Source organism: Leptodactylus fuscus, chromosome 7 (assembly GCF_031893055.1).
Source record: "Leptodactylus fuscus isolate aLepFus1 chromosome 7, aLepFus1.hap2, whole genome shotgun sequence".
Classification (NCBI taxonomy): domain Eukaryota; kingdom Metazoa; phylum Chordata; class Amphibia; order Anura; family Leptodactylidae; genus Leptodactylus; species Leptodactylus fuscus.
In genome coordinates this window covers 72,287,384-72,304,868 of record NC_134271.1, presented here as the reverse complement: position 1 = coordinate 72,304,868, position 17,485 = coordinate 72,287,384, and the positions used below count along the sequence as shown (strand labels likewise).

The following is a 17,485-nucleotide window of genomic DNA, read 5'->3' as shown; positions in this document are numbered from 1 at the left end:
GCGACAAAAAAAAAAAAAAACGCAAAAAACTATATATATTTTTTTTTTCTTCACATGGAGCTCCCAAAAATTTAATAGAAGCTAATCAAAACCTTGTGTACTCCACAATGGTGTCAAATGAGAGTGCAACTTTTAGGAAGGCGGGAAAAGAAAATATGTTGGAAAAAAAAAAAAAAGTTGCCGAGCATTAGCCTACAAACTGCCCTGTGTCCTTGTGTTATGTAGTCTGCAGTGTCTCTTGTCACCTCTAGGTGGCAGCAGAATCTCATACTAGAACCTCTACAACTCAGTATGTAGCCCATCCAAGTTAATAGTGGCCTAGTCTCCTGACACCTAGTGATGTCACAAAGCAATGCTCTATCTTCAGTGATGCATACTTTCTTCCTGTTATAGAAGTGTTGTCTCCCGTTCTCATCATTATAAAATAATTTATCGGGATACATAGTGATCTGGTAAAAACCTGTTCCAATGTTGCAGATGGAGATGCACATCAGCAGCAAAAGTGCTTCACCTCTGTGTTTTCACAATATGATCAAGGTTTCCAAGACTGGATTGTGCGACAGATTTTGTAATCCTGATAATAGTTGAGACAATTTCGATTAGTCAATCTAAATATATGGTGGATGGTGAATCTGGTGCAGCCGATGTTTCATCTGTTTAAGTTTATACCACCTATTGGTGTAACTTGTGCTAGAATATGGTGGGTGCTTGTGCACGTTACTTATGCTCCACACCTTTCATAACTAAATCGTACCCCTTTCTAGCTAAAAGATTTGCTTGACACATACAGCTAGTTGGAAAAATTGGGTTAATAGTAAAAACTGTGATGACAGAGGTGTGAGAGAGATTTACTAAACTAAAAGCTTCCTGTCGCAAACTCTCTGCTGCAATAGAAGAGTACACTCAAGAAGGACTGGCAGCCATACTGCAAAACACATTTTAATACATCTTGTAAGTTTTGTAATGAGCAGCAATTGTGATTTATTTCATGAAGATAATCCAGGAGTTCACCTAGTCATTGTGCTGATATTATGGTTCCTGTCATTCATTCCAATGATGAACTCTACCTTCAGCCTTTCCCAGTCTGAAACAGCTGATAACAGAGAGCAATAGATTCCACTCTAACCACAAATTACATGAACAAAGCATACACTGTACAGTCATACAAGCTTTTTTCATATGTGTATTTTCTCCCCCAAAATTGTAATGGATCCCCATGGTGAGTAAGTATGTTCCTTGTTATGTAGGGCACACGATGTAGGGGTCTTGCCAATGCTGAAGGATTAGTAATCTCAACAAGTGGGTCTCCTACTGTTGCAAAATAATGCCCAGTGTGCGCTGACAACTAGGTGCTGGGAGTTGTGGATCAGTAAGAAGTCCCCATGGATTTATTATGCTAGAAGTACAAATGTTGGACAGTCAGCCCATTGTCTTTGGGGGCTGCCTTCTTACCCCCACCCCGGTATTATATTAGATTACATATGCAGTTGGTCCATAAACTTAGATGACGCCTCCAGTATTCTTAGTTTCAGTGCGATTCTCTTTGTAATTGACATTGCAGCAAGTTTTGTAAATAAAATATCCCAGTGACTTATTCCAAGTTCATATTTAGTGGGATGACAGTCGATGGAAAACAGCAATGTTTGCAGGAAATGATCATGCCTGGGCCGATGCTGCGTTACTGCCAGGACCTCTCCATTCAATGAAACTGAAGAAGGTGCTTCCTCCATAGGCAATCATCACCAGACAGGCAAAGAACTGCATGACAGATCAGAAAAGAAGCAATATTAAATATCATCGGATATCGCTGCATTCTAGCTGGCATTGGACAAGCCATTCTATAATGTACAGTATTTGAGTGAACTATTTAGTTGTCACCACTTGTAGACTATCCATATTTTATTTCTGCATCTGTTGTAGAATGTTTAGGCTATACTGGCACCACATATGGTCTAAACATCTATATTATATATAGCAGCACTAAATATTATCCATATTTATACTTTGCACCAGTTATGGATGGTCTAATTCTTGGCGCCACATACACCTTGATCAAATTATACTTGTCTCTGGGTTTAACCTGTTCACATATATTTGGCATCACATGGATTTGGCCACATTGCATACACAGTTTACTATCTCCATTGGAATTGTACTTTGCACCAGGTATGTGTTTTCCATATTATACATGCCATAAAATATAGACTATTTCTACTAAATGCCAACTGTTAAGCTGTTGATGTAGTCCATGTTGCAGTGTCACTCTATGAATTTATTGCTAAGTACATTTACTGTGTAAACTACATAGGTGTATTCTATCAATATTACCTTCAATGACAGTACTTAGTCATGGATCCCTATTATAATAGATCTAAGGCAGAAAGGCAATTGCCCCTACATTAGGAGCATTGTGCAATCATCTGAGACTATAACTAAATTCAGAGATGGTGGATACACAGGTTATTGAATCCTCACATTGAACCGTTACAGTAGCTAAACCCCTAGTTCCTAACCTGTTGCTCCCAGTCTGTTGTAGAACTACAGCTCAGATTGTAGTTTTGCAAGAACAGTAAAACCACAACTTGAAACCCAGTGTCCTAGAAGTATTTTTGAAAGGGGTTTGATCCCTACCATACATAGAGAAGGTCTCTGTTTGCAGTTTTCCCTGCAGGTTTGATATTTTTGTACCATGCTCAGGCTGTGTGATATTTTTCTTCACCAGTAGGGGGAGCTCAGCAGAGTTAACTGATGTGCTACTGAGTTGGCTGAGTTTACTATGGTGTAGAATGGAGGAAAGTTTCATTCTTGCTGATGATTCTTGAGTCTGGTGAGTTTGTTTCCATCTTTATTATATGCTTTAGATGCATTTAGACCTTCTCTGTTCTTAATCTTTTCATATGACAAAGCCATTGTATATGAGAATGTAGTAAACTAGCTGAAGACAGTGGTAAAGCTATAAGCAAGTATGCTAAGAGGTAGTCACACTTGGCTCCTAATGCATGAGGGTCTCTGTTCCTTGTTCTGTTTTGTTACTGAGAGAGCCCACTTTCTCCATGTGCTTCATAGCAGTTGTTGTGGGTACCTTTATGGCCTTATTTGTATACTAATCGCAGGTTGCCATTGTCTTTCTGACTTCCAAATCTGGTAATTTTTAAAGGTGCTGTCACAGTGAACATCAGGAAATAGTCCTGATCACTCACATCTCCCTTTCCAGTACCTGCCCACACTCTCCTAAACCACACAGAAGAGGAGCGAGAAGAACGGAACCGGCAGCAACAGCACTTCTGTGCAGGTAAGTTGAGCGAAGTTTGCGAGTAGATAGATACTATCTACTCTTCTGCTTCGTCACTGCTTTACTGTATACTCAGCTCTGCTACATATCAGATATAGCAGAGTTGAGTATACAGCACTGCTACATCTCAGATGTAGCAGAGTTGAGTATACGGTAAAACAGGGACAATGCAGAAGAGTGGCAGGCTGCGGTAAATCCATAGGAATGAATGGACGCAGCTGGCACACGGGGTTAAGCGGCCAGACGCCGGCAAAGTCTGTGTGCCGGCCGCTTCCATTCATTCCTATGTGTGCGTGTTTGCTCATCTGATACCATAGCTTTTCCCAAAATGATTGGCCAGTAGCCAAGCATTGTGGGAAATAACCTCCGACCTCTATCCTGCCGGAAAAGATCGGGATCGGAATTCCGATCGCGAAATTTACTCGATCGCTGATTGGAATCCGAACATTTCCGATCCTGATCGCTCAACCCTACTTATATACTCCCCTCTGGAGCACTCTCCTCCTCTCTGCACTCCTGATGTACTCAATGTTTCCTGTATAATGCCAATCCATTACAGCCTTGATCTGACTATCATAGATCTGCGTAGATTTGTTTACCCCACTTGGTCATATAGGAAACATTGTGCACATCTGTGGAGAGGTTGTTGGTGCTTCAGAGGGGATCATATAACTTTACAATAAAGCCATCAGTAGATTAATCGATAACATTATACTACAAACGGAATCATTTTAAAACTGTGGGTAAAAATTATGCTGGAATGCTGCTTTAAAGTCCTACAAGAGCTCTTCAATCTTTTTTTATGGTGTTATAAACCCATACAGATGACGGACATGATCCTACAGCATAACAAACCCTTGTATCTTCATGCTGTGGTAATTCTGCATTATATTTCTTTCAAGGTATCAGATACATCATGTGTTTCCCTTGGGCACTGTGTACTTTATGATCAAACTGTAAGGTGGGGAAAGCTCCCTCCTTCCTCAAGTACGGACATAGGTGGGTGACTTTTACAGCCTTCACATCCTATGGCCTGATGCTTTATAGTCACTCTGAGTTAGGGAAATTCCTATGACAGGAAGTTTTCCCATGCCTTTTCGTCAGAGCTTAGTGTTTCTGTGTCAGTTTGGGACTGGAGCCTTGACTTTCCCCAGAATTAGCAGAACAAACCTTAGCATTGGGGCCTGTTGGAGTGCAATCCCTTTGTGTTGTTGCAGGACTGCTTTCAAAGGTTCTAAGCAACTTGTGTAAAGAGATTGGTATTGATTTCTGATACAAATTGTGCCAGTTTTTTGTTGTGAGTAGTAGTAAATCTGATGGACAAAGATGTTCCACCAACTTCTGCCCACTGCTTAAAAAAGTGGTAAGCAAGACAGAAGAGCTGAGCTTGTGCCAACTTTCACCACAATACACAAAGATGAGGCACATTTTTGGCTACTTTAACTAGCTGTTGGTCTAGACTGTGCCTACAGTCTGAGAGGGCCAAAGGTCTCGAAGGTGAAGAATAGGTAGCAGGCTAATATTGAAAAAAATGTGTCTGTAGTTTTCGCAATTTGCGAATGGAACTATGTAGTAATTGTATTTAGCTGTAAGTAGGCCCCTTGAATGTATTCCACTGTTAGGCCCTAGGCACCCTATTCCGAAACTGAATGTAACATTATCTTACCGAGGCTGCCGCTCTTTTGTTGTATTCATTTTGCCCAAAGTATACGGAATTCACTGATGCTGCACAGGTAATAAATCCAGTTATATATAGGAGGGTAGCTGCCACATGATAGATAAACACCTGGTAAGTAAAAATAAAATGTAAGATCCTTGAGCTGATGTTGAGTCCCCTCCACAGTCTGTCAGGTGGTGGTCTATGAATAACTGAATCAGTAATTGAATCATTAAATATATATTTCTTTACTCACTCTTGGTTTAGTTGCTTGCAATTTATAATAATTAGATGAGCGAGTACTGTTCGGATCAGACGATCCGAACAGCACGCTCCATAGAAATGAATGGGCTGATCCGAACAGTACTCGCTCAGCTCTAATATTAATTCTGCCCTTATGGTCACAGAAATCGGCTTCAGACTTCCTGCTGAACTTGTGTTTATACAGTGCAGGCAACCAGTAGTAGAGCTGCAGTGTAAGTCATGAGGGAGGGACAGTGTAGCAGCCAGAGCCTCTGGTCAGATACTAGATGAGATTCTGAATTCTTTAGACTCTTAGACTGGTTGCAGACAACCGTTCTGCAACCAACCTGTTGTGAATTAAAAGCAGGGACTGCACACGGGGGGAGACTGGGATGTCCCCATTTGCCTCCCATGCATGAGCCATGCTTTTGTGGCCCCTTTCATTAAACGAATAGGAGCCACGAACGCATGGGCAGCAAAATAGGACCGGAATAGGACCTGTTCTTTATTTTGTGGCCTGGACTGTCAGCCCGCACACAGGTCCGTGAAATTCACGGATAGTACACTGACTATAGCCCCAGTCGTCTGCAAGGGGTCTTAGGCTAGGCTAACATGGTGCTAACAAGCTTAGGGCTCATTCACACAAAAGTATTCCATGGCCATGTCTCTTGAATCTAGTCTTACCTGTGACTTACCGTTAAGGGCCAAGGAACAACAGGGATCCTTCTCTGCAGCTGCAGTAAAATCAGGATAAACAGGATGATGGTGAGAATCCAGCAAAATATTGCAACAAACATGACCCAACCGTATGCAGCCACCCTATAGTGGTGAGTGTCAGCTATCAGCGCCCAAACCAGGAGACCCAGGACCTGCAATAGTAACAGTGACAATCAGAAACGCTGTACCCCATCACATGGTCAGGTCTGAATAATGCAGTATATAGGACGTGTAGAGCTATATTCATAATATATATATATATATATATATATATATATATATATATATATATATATATATAGTTCATGATCATATAATCTAGTCACCTTGCACAGCAGCAGTCACACACTCCATTCCATGCTCTATTTTTTAATTTATGCTTTGGATAGACCATGTAGCTAAGTTAAGAAACCAGCTACAAATTAATATTCATGGGACTTGCCTCCTTATTAATCTACTGTCCAGTCACAGACCGGGAATATGAACAATAGCCCATAAGGGCAGCTCTGAGACCTGAGCCAAAAGGCTGAAATGATAAGACATCCATAACGTGGGGATCAGCTTGGCCTGAGTGTGCAACCATTTACTGCTAACCCTAAGGAATTAGAAGGACTGTAGTTCATAAATTAGAAAAACTAAGTAAAACAGATTTGTACCTGCCATTTTGTTTAGTCTTTTTGTATTTTTGTAAGCATTGAGCCCTTTTGTACTAAAGTGTTTACTGTAAACCCATTACTTTATATAGTGTGTTTACTGATCTGACTGCTGGAGACTAGTGAGTGGATGTCTGTGTGTTGGGTACCCACTGTCCTGCAATTCAATAGGTAGCAGGATTAGGGGTGAACCTGGCATCTCTGTTGCCTAAGACAACCATAGAAAATACCCACCTGATATTTTTGGTATCGTGATGGGCAGGGGCGGATCCAGGGCCGGGCGAGCCGGGCAACCGCCCGGGGCCGGGACCTAACAAAATGGTCCCGGTCGGCATGTCCCGACTCCAACTGAGCTCAGCGTTAAAGCAGGAACTGAACTCACAGCTCCTGCTTTAAACGCCTATGTATTTCAGCTCATCGGCGGTAGGACGCCGATGAGCTGAATGCATAGGCATTTAGTGTGTGTGTGTGTGTGTGTGTGTGTGTGTGTGTGTGTGTGTGTGTGTGTGAGAGAGAGAACGTGAGAACGGCATGACACTGGGGCAGATGAAGAGGGGGAGAGAACGGCATGACACTGGGGTAGATGGAGGGGGGAGAACGGCAAGACACTGGGGCAGATGGAGGGGGGAGAACGGCATGACACTGGGGCAGATGGAGGGGGGAGAACGGCATGACACTGGGGCAGATGGAGGGGGGAGAACGGCATGACACTGGGGCAGATGGAGGGGGGAAGAACAGAATGACACTAGGGCAGATGGAGGGGGGAGAACGGCATGACACTGGGGCAGATGGAGGGGGGAAGAACAGAATGACACTGGGGCAGATGGAGGGGGGAGAACGGCATGACACTGGGGCAGATGGAGGGGGGAAGAACAGAATGACACTAGGGCAGATGGAGGGGGGAGAACGGCATGACACTGGGGCAGATGAAGGGGGGGGAACGGCATGACATTGGGGCAGATGAAGGGGGAGAACGGCATGACACTGGGGCAGAGACGGGGGGGGGGAATGAAACTGGGCAGATAAAGGGGGAGAATGGCATGAAACTGGGGACAGAGATAGAGGGGGGGGACATGAAACTAGGGGTAGATGAAGGGTGTATATGAAAATGGGGGGGAGATATAATTTAGGGGTGACTGTAGGAGGATTATACTGTGTGGAATCACATGAAAATTGAATGAGAATGGGTGGAGTCAACATAAAAGTGGGCGTGGCCTAAGCACGTTTTGTTCCCTCTTTCTAGTCTTCAACAGTTGGGAAGTACAGGTTAGAAGTGCGAGACCCCCAGTAAGTAGGGCCCCGCCAAAGTCAATTGCCCAGGGCCCCGCAAACCCTGGATCCGCCACTGGTGATGGGGCTCACCTAATTAATATCATAAGCCATGCCTCCATGGCTGCTTTAACTATAGAGCCAATGGAGCACTTGCACCTGGCCTTATGGTTGTGGGGGCCCCCGGATCCGGGCACTAGACTTTGTGCGCAGGAGAGCTCCACTCACAACTGTAAAGTCCTTGCTCTACCTTAGAATACTTACAGCAATGTCTGTGTAGGATATCCTGGCACAGCTGATAATGTCACTGCAGTGCGCCACCTGCACCAACTAGCAACAACAGGAGACGTTAGCTGCTCCAGTCATCGGAAGATTGTGGTAAGGTGCGTATAAGTTGTTTTATTGTTTTGGGGGGGTTTTTTAGGTGTTTTTTTTTTTTTTGTTTTTAAAGACAAAGCAATTACAGCTGAGGGGGCACTTATTTCTGAATATGGACACATTATTTATAAGGAATTATTATCTATAGTGGGAGAATTATTATTTTTAAGGAAGGCTTTTATAAGGGAAATATTATAAATAATAGACCCCTTAAAAATAAAAGTTTTCCCCTTATACACAATAGTTCCTCTTTAAAAAAAAAAAAGCTCTCCTTAAAAATAATAGTTCTCCCTTAATACTTCCCCTCCTTATGAATAATAGTCCCCATGAATAGTAGTTCCCCCTTATAAATAATAGTTCCCTTCTTTATAAATAAAGGGGTACTATTAATTATAACGCAGAGGGAGGCTTTTAGCTATAAATGGGGAGTATTATTTAAAAGGGGGGCTATAAGGTAGTACTATTATTTATAAAGGAGGGACTATTACTGATAATGGGGACTACTATTTATAAGAGGGAACTATTTAGAAGGGAGAACTATTAGTAATAAGGAGGGACTATTATTTATAATGAGGGACGATTACTGATAAGGGGCGCTATTTATAAACAGGGCCCTTATTTATAAGAGGGTATTATTATTTATAAGGGGGCGTAATTATAAGCAAGGAATCTTAGCCCCCCCCCCCCTTTTAAATAATAGTCTCTGCATATAATGATGATTACCTTATAATTATTATTAAGGGTGCAGTTAGCTGTGAGCAAGACATATTATTCATAAGGGGGGGGAGTGGATTACTATTTATTAGTGCAAGGGCATGGCCACTTATATTGTATGGGGCCAGCAAGAAGAGAATATACTATGTGGGGGGCTTTTTAATTTGGATTTGCCATTCAGGAGTCAAGATAAGTTGAATAAGTAACCAACTTTCTTATTATTGTAGCAGCCGAGAGTCAGTGGTGGCATGGCTAGGGCTGGAGTAGTGTAGCATGGGTGCAGGCCAGTCAAATACAATGAGGCTGAGTTATTTCTGTAAATGTTACCAGGACAGTTTCTACATAAGTTTCAGGTTCTGTGCCAAGGATGGGTGTGGAGCTGCTATTACTATTGTGTAATAAACACACCAGGTATAATTGGTATTGACAACAAATCCACTACCCACACAATTTAACCATTTGCACATATCGAGTATAAAAGCCCAGCCAGTCTGTCATACGTAGTCCTGTTAATTCACTGATGTGAGCCGATCAGGATCAGCACTTTTGAGGACCCTGACCTTTCCACTATGAAATTCCTACATGTTTCTATTTCACTGCTTACATCATGACCGTTCACCTGTCAAAAGCAACTATTAACCCATAATAAAGACACACTATAGTTCAGAAACACTCTGTGCTGCTCTGATCATGATTGATTCCAGGTAATATACACTTTATAATATTGAAGAATGAATTTGTATTCATAACAAACTATGACATCAGTGCAGCTCTTTGCTATTGGGCTGTTTTAATTGCATAGACTCTTTAAGAAATGACTTCCTGTGGAGCATGTGATCATTCGTTGTCTTATCTATACCATTGTGAATTATTTCTCTGGCTCTTCCTGATGTCAGCGATCATGTGATGATCATGAGATGTTGTGTAATTGCCCAGGATTGTCACAACGTGGTGTCCTCCAAATGTCATACTCAAAAATTACTTGCAGATCTCTGTAAGGGGAAGGGTCGTATGTTGTTGTGATTTCCAGGGAATAAAAAATAATCTGATTGATTAACATCATCTCCTGTATCTACATGACTTTCAACTAGTAAGGGAATGTACAGAATCCCTATCTGGATAGACAATGTTCTAGTCGTCCTACATTCTTTGGGTTTGAAATGTGAACCTGAAAGATTCTGCACTAAAGCTAGGTTCACACTAGTGTTCGGGCTTGAGTCCACATAGAGACTTGAAAAACTGAAACCCTATTCACTTAAAAAGCAGTTACATGTGGAAACCCGTGGATCGCATAGACTATAATGGGGTTTGTGGGGTTTCTGCCTTGTTTCCAGGATTTTAGAAGGAAACCAGGAGAGAGAAAAGCCCTCCTTGTTCAGGTTCTCTTCAAAAAGGATGGTCCCTGAGGACAGGACAAACTTTCTGTATCTGTCCCATTTATGTAGGATGTAGATTCTTGCTGGATTCCCAGAAACTTTCTGCTTTTGGATGGTGTTACACTAGGTTCACAATAGCATATGAGCATTTCACTGAGGATTCCGCATAAAATCAGCGGAGAGAAAAAAATCTAGCTGGAATCTACAGTTCCTTCTTTACTCCATAAAATCTCAATTGTGTCGCAGGCGGCTCTATTGCTGATAAAACAAACAAACAAACAAGGGTATCCCTCAAATTAGCTATGTTGGCCTTAGGCCTATTTACAGCAGGCATCCCTGTAGTAGCTTGTGCACAACCCCATAGCAGGATACCCCAGATGGACATCCTACATAGATGGGGCAGATATACTGTAGTAAGTCTGTCCTGTCCTCAGGGACCATCCAGTTTTGAAGAGAACCTGAACAAGAGTCTGATAGTAACCTCAGATGCCAGGCCTTGGGAGATAGGGAGGGCATGTGAAAACTCTTTATTTCCAGGGTCAGTGGGCTCGAGGAGAAAAGCCATTCACCAAATGAGAAGGAACTATCATTATAAGCAAATATTACAGCAATGATAGATTATCATTATCCGCCAATATGACAGCTTTAGCTCATATAAACGGAGGAGGAGATGCCAAATTTCCACTCTCATGTCTGTCTCAGAGCAATTTTCACTTGCAAAGAATAATCTTTCCTCAATGACAGTTCTTTACTTAAAGTGAAACAATAATCAGATAGCGGACTACCTTAGCAGGTTCAGGTTGAACCAACAGAATGGTGTCTGAACAACACAATCTTCAACAAGATGGTGACCTTGTGGGTTATGCCAGAAATAGACTACTTTGCCACTCATTCATACAGGAAAACTCACAAATTCTACTTATTACAGAAGCATGTCAAGCCCACAGCTATGGATGCACAGACCCAAACCTGAGACTAGAAGTGTCATTGTCTTTTGTGCCAATTGCACTAATTCCTAGGGTCATAAACAATATTCCAGAGAGACACATGGCAATCATTCTGATAGCCGCTTTGGCCCAGAAGTACATGCACGCGACCGTGATTGGACAGCACATGATTGACATGCATGTGCCACCTGTATCTCCACAGCTCCATTCACTTCTATCAGTGATCTTGTGCTGCAGAACAAAATAGGAGCTAGCCTGAGTTTTTCCCAATCCTCATTGCCGCATGCACAGGCCCATGATAATACACCAGCATGGGTATGCAGCTTTAGAAATGAGTCAGTAACTGTTATGCTAGGAGTACCTCTCCCGACATGATGTTCAGGCTAAAAAACACAGCAGGGAGACCGACAAAGAGCACATGGTCGAGTGCATGGAGCGCTACTCTGATAAAGAAGTGGCTATTTTAGTGAAACACAGAAGCCAGGTTCTCAAGGATATAGCTCAGAACCTGCAATGTGTTCCTGAAGTATATAGGTTCTTTTGATTTCTCTATTCCCTCTCTAAGCAGGCCACACGTGTTAGACTCCAGGAGGGGGTTAGATAAGTTCCACTTTTCAGCCTATACCGCCCTTACCCAGGTTAAACTAGCCAAAGATCCATAGGTCATTAGGTTTGTCAAAGCAGTGTCCAAATACACTCAGGTTTCCACTCTTCGTCCTCCTAATTGGGATCTTAAAGGTGTTTCCTGGGATTGGTTATTGTAGATGATTGACCTAGAGGTTCTGTCCATGTCATGACCCCGGGTCATGTGACCTGAAGCGGCGTCATGGGTCACTCTGCCCCCAGGGTCAATGTTTGTGCTTATGTTATGGTAATGGTTCTTAATTCTCTTAAATGAAGTTTAGTAACAACACTGAAGGCCAAGAGGAGGTCTGAAATATGTATGGGTTTCCGGTCTTTAGAAACAAATCCTCCAATCTGTGCGTAATGTCATGGCATTGAGAAAATCAAATTACCGGTAAGTGTAAATATAACTTTTTGTCATTCTTAAAGTCCTATAGAAAGAGTATAAGAAAACAGCTGAAAAAAAGTGTACTTAGAACCTACTGTGTTTATGAAACGTACAAAAACAATGGTTGCTATAGGCTATAAAACAACACCTGGTCACAGAATTTCTTACCTAAAAAATGATGTTAAAAACTCCAACAAATAGCTAGAGAATACATTGCAAAATCCAGCCTGTATGGGGGAGGGGGTGGGGGGTTGGGGGTATTGTCCCTGACATATAAAAGCGTAGGCACTGCAACATTAGTATGGATTCAGTATGGCAACACATAGTCCCTGTGGTTCTGATTTCACAAGCTGTGAGAGATCAGTGTCGGCATATTCTCTAGCGTTGACAGTGCTTCTAGGTTAGACATCCCCCATAGAACAGTGTTGCGCTTGAGACTTTTAGATTGCCATAAACTCTCAATAGTTGTTCATTCAGGCCATCAGTTTGGCCAAGCAGTTGGGATCAGGCCTTACTTCCCATGATCTGGCCAGAGGGAGCTGGCACAAATTCATACACAGAACATTCAGCAGTTGGCTAGACCCCCAAAATTGTCAGGTTCAATTGACTCTTAAGGGTGCATTCACACTGAGTAAACGCGCGTGTATTTTTGCAAAATACATGTGTAAAAATAAGACTCCCATTGACTTCAATGACATTTTACAGGCGTATTTTTACACATGTAAAAAAATATCATTGAAGTCAATGGGATAGCAAAATTTACAAGTGTAATTTTACTCTACAAAATAAGCTAGCGTTTACTCAGTGTGAACTTACCCTAATAGGCTGGGTTCACATGGAGTTTTTTGGTCAGGATTTTGAACCCAGCTTTATATGTATGGACATGTTTAGAGTAAGATGACACCAGGTAAAAGCAGAGATATCTCCAGAATATGTCTTATGTGATCTTTGGACTTCAGTGTCAATAATAAACCAAACTCTAGATCCACAGAGTTTATAATCTATTGATTTAAAGGGCCAGATCAGTCTTGCATAAATAGAGTTTACTGTGTAACTCTTATTATATCAGGAGGTGTTTGGTGAGCAATTTTGTAATATACTTAATAAAACTTTCTAACTTCAGTTCTGCAAGAGCTCAGTTTACTGAGGGAAACCATGTCCAGATCTAGTATGTGTCACAACTGTTATGTAACATTGTATCTGTGAGGCAGATGCATTGTAGCAAAGGTTAAAGAGTGTTCTGTTGAAATTCGTTTACTGATGTTATGCTGTACACGCAATAGCACCTTTGGGATTACTGTATACAGGTATTTGGCTCAGGATGCAGATAAATATATTTCCCTTTACTGACAACAAGCAGAGATCAAGAAAAATATTGCATTATGCATTTGACTATAATGCATTCCCCTCACATGAAAAGCGTCTAAAGTACAGGCTCAATGTAAACTGTTGTCTCTTCCGCTTGCAGTCAGTACTGTGCCCAGGCTACAGGTATCCAGGTAATGACGCTTGCACTTGTCTGTGGCTTGTTCCCAAAGGCTCACAGAAGAAGGGAGGAAGAGGAGGAGGAGGGGGGGAGATAAACAGAACAAACAAAGACCTGGATTTAGCTGTTTGCGCCTGTGAAATCTTCACAAATCTGACCCGTACCCTATAACTATCCCACCAGAATCAGGGAATCCCAACAAGGGTTGGATTGTTATAGGGATATTAGAAATTTTAGCTGGTGCCACCTGTTATTGCCACAGCTCTGAGCACTACACATGATGTTTCTTTACCCACCGACCCATTTAGTCACTGACCATTGGACAGGACTAACATTTACCCCCTCTGTGTCGTCAGGAATCTGGTACTTACAATTTCCACTATCATGAGGATCCCAGGGATGGACCTTAAGAAGGTGATGTCTGGTTTAGGGAAAAATCCTCCCCCACTGGAGGCCTCCGGGGTGCTGGTCTGGGTGCTGACTTTGGCAGGGAATTCGGCCATGGTGCTAGTGTGGTGTTCCTGGCGTTCTTGCAATGACTGTCACATAGGATTCGCTTTGCTAGGTGTGTTCTTGAGGTGAGCAGGATGGGGCAGGTCTGCGGAGGGCGATTAGCACACACTGGGATTTGTCTCTAGTTCCCTCTCCTGTCAAGCATAGGGTTTTCTAGCTACGCCCCAGATACCAAGATGCAAGGGGTGGGCAGAGGCAGGTTAAATAGTAATAGGATCCTAGTACCGAACACAGGGGCAAAGTCTGGCACAATACAGCACACAATACAGTCTCACCTGTGCTCACTGCAGCATGAAAATGCTCTATGATGCTTAACTCTCCGCCTGCCAGACTGCTACACTGGAGAGGAAAAGGGAATGTTTTATCATTCAAATAAATAACATTACATGATGGAGGGTGTAGTGCTGTGCGGCTTCTTCAGACTGTATCACACAGGCTTAGATACACTGGCTCAGTAGACAGTATCATACATATTAGGTTTAGATACACCTAAGCATCACTTGTACGGTAGTAGTCATAGATACACTGGTGCACCAAACAGTATCACACATATTATTTTTAGATACACCTAAGCATCACATGTAGTAGGCTTAGATACCCTGCCTCAGTAGACAGTATCACTCATGATAGACTTACAGCAAGTACAAAATATCAGCAGCACAGAATGACATGACTGACTTATATACACTGTCTGTGGGAAGTTTCCACTGATATAGTTCCAGGGTGATAGGTCTTGGCTTTATTGTGTACATATATAGGAGTCATTTACGCTGTTGATGGCGGTATATTAGTCTTCTTGACATTCTATAGTCCCTTCTGTGTTGTGTTGCACACTTCTAGAACACTGTTCACATCCACACCCCAGTGATTCATACATCAGCTCTCTGAAATGTTTACACACAATGTGTAGGTGGTTGCTTTCTAAATAATGTATATATAGGGCCAGCATATTCCACAGAGCTGTACACATTACACATCACAGGGTTCCTGTAGAAATAAAATCGGACATTAGAGTAACAAACTAAGCAACACCTCAAACCATAGGGAAGACTTTGGCCTTGCTTGTATAAGGAGATGGGGTAAATTAAAAATAAATAAATCACATGCAGCAACCAGAAATGATTGTCAAGGGTGCATCCCCCCACCTAGCAAATAGCTAAATATCTGACTTGGACATAGGACATGTACATAGGTGACTGCATTAGGGTGGTTTCACGCTATCATTTAATGTCCATTGTCCTGATATACTGAAAGGTCAGAACAATGGACAATGGGGGAATTAGTGAAGTCTGGCGAATTGATGCTCGCTGCGCTGTACTTATGACAAGATGCTCGCCTTCATCTTTCATGAGTCCATGGATCTTGAAAGCGGCATAGGTTTAAATAATGGTTTATTGGGTTTTCAAAAGAGTAAAACATACATTAAATACAATAAGGGAAAGAAACACAATAAGCAAATAGAAAAGCTTCCCTGGCAATAGAGAAGTGTACAGAAATAAAGAGAATAAAGGAATGAGTGCAGCTATAGGGAATGGGAAGTTCTCAAATACAATCAAAACACAAAAGAGGCCTCAAGGAGCAAATAGCAGCCCCTTTCCCTCCCTCACTCACACTCTTCCCTCCCTGAGAGGTTCATGGGATAAGGTGACATCAATGTTAGGACAGCCTCTTGAAGACACTCCATCCAGGCTTCATACTAGATATCCTCAAACCTCCCAGGTTCCCAGCCATGGATGATGTATTGTACCTAAAAGGGGGACACTCTTTCCCTAACCTCCCGATCATCCAGGAAATATTTCAGAAATGAGACCCATTTCTTAAAGAAGACTTCTCCCCCCCCCCCCCCGACCTGTGCCATCTCTAGCCTATCCATAAACGTAAAGTGTTTCCTCAGAGCCAGAATTTCTGTGAGTGATGGAGTGGAGGCTCATAACCAACAGTGCTCTAAAGACCACAAAGATTAGTATGTGAACCAGTGCTTATATTGGGAGAAAAGTTTAGGGGGAAATCTGGAATAATGCATTCTAACCCCCCCCCCCCCCCATTTCCTCTGAAGACCCTGACAGCATAATACTTTGTGCAGGGGCCACTATGGGGCATAATACTGTGTGCAGGGGACACTATTGGGCATAATATTGTGTGCAGGGGCCACCTGGCGATCTTTGGTCACATGCTAACCCTAGCCCTAGAGGTGGATTATCCATTATCCTTCTCACATTCTTCTAGTTCCCATATCATTGCACCCTCAGGCAGCTTTTCTGAAATCCTGGACAGAATATCTGTCTAGTTGAAGTGGGTTTACATGAATCCTTTTGGAATAGATGCCCAAAGGCTATATCAAGAGTTGTATATTTGTGTCATGGTTTGACACTGGGTTGGGACACATAGCATGTACAGAGGAATCCCATGGAACCCATGTACTTTTCTATACCAGCAATACTGCTGAAACCACATCGCACAACCATGGCAACGCATTGTAAAATCACATGTACTTTTTTTCTTGTGTAAACATACCCCTACAGGGAAATATAAGGGTGCATTCACACGGCTGAATTTGGCGTAGAATCCACTTCAGATTCTGCGCTGAAAAAAAAAGCCTCCCATTCAATGGGTTCCTTTTTCTGCTAGCAGGCACCCATTAAAGTCAATGGGAGGCTTTTTTTTTCAGCGCTGAATCTGACGCGGATTCAGCACCATTTTCCTCCATGTGAATGCACCCTAACTGAGTAACCAGGCAGATTTGTCTTTTAGGAGTTCAGGACACCAGCAAGCTTTCTCACAAGAGAATGATTTCAGGACATATTTACTGGTTTCAGATATTCCAGTGAATAAAATGTAATGTTCTTGATCTCATGGTCACCCACCCAACTGTCCTTGATTCAGAGAGAGAGAGAGAGAGAGAGAGACAAAAAAACCCAAAACCTTTTCGTATTTATTCTAATTATTACCGGTAAGTCTGAAACCTGTTCCCAATCTGTGCAGCCAAGTAGTGTTAGCTTGTATCACTATGGTTGGCATGTCAGCCGTCTCCTGGTTATATAGCCATAGTCCATCCCTATGTCGTCAGGTTGTAAAGTTTATTTGCTCATTCCTTAGATAATAATGGTGACAACAACCAGAAAACCTCGCCCCATGCTCTACAACAAAGGGAGTTAATCTATCAGAACACAAGGATCGGGTATGTTCAAGTCCAACAGTCATATCCTTCTTTCTCCCCCATTCTAGGAC

General features: G+C 42.4%; 2 protein-coding genes across 2 annotated transcripts in view; one reads left to right on the top strand and one right to left on the bottom strand.

The window, feature by feature from the left end:
• The window catches only part of ZNRF1 (zinc and ring finger 1), a 73,761-nt gene that overhangs the window by 33,014 nt on the left and 23,262 nt on the right, over positions 1-17,485 (top strand). The window lies entirely within an intron of this gene.
• Positions 100-14,379, bottom strand: PLLP (plasmolipin). Its single transcript, XM_075282130.1, has 4 exons — positions 14,116-14,379; positions 5,888-6,061; positions 4,959-5,078; positions 100-1,758 (listed from the first exon to the last, which is right to left on the bottom strand). Exons 1-4 carry the CDS (start codon positions 14,245-14,247, stop codon positions 1,657-1,659), a joined length of 528 nt encoding a protein of 175 aa, XP_075138231.1. The 5' UTR covers positions 14,248-14,379; the 3' UTR covers positions 100-1,656.

Bases quoted from the DNA above. Each gene is read 5' to 3' on its own strand.
- PLLP (XM_075282130.1), bottom strand. From the start codon at position 14,247: ATGGCCGAATTCCCTGCCAAAGTCAGCACCCAGACCAGCACCCCGGAG. The intron at 6,062-14,115 runs GTAAGTACCAGA...TTACTATTGCAG, and splicing joins TCCTCATGATAGTGGAAATT to GTCCTGGGTCTCCTGGTTTG. The intron at 1,759-4,958 runs GTAAGATAATGT...TCTGTCATGCAG, and splicing joins ACAAAAGAGCGGCAGCCTCG to TTCTTTGCCTGTCTGGTGAT.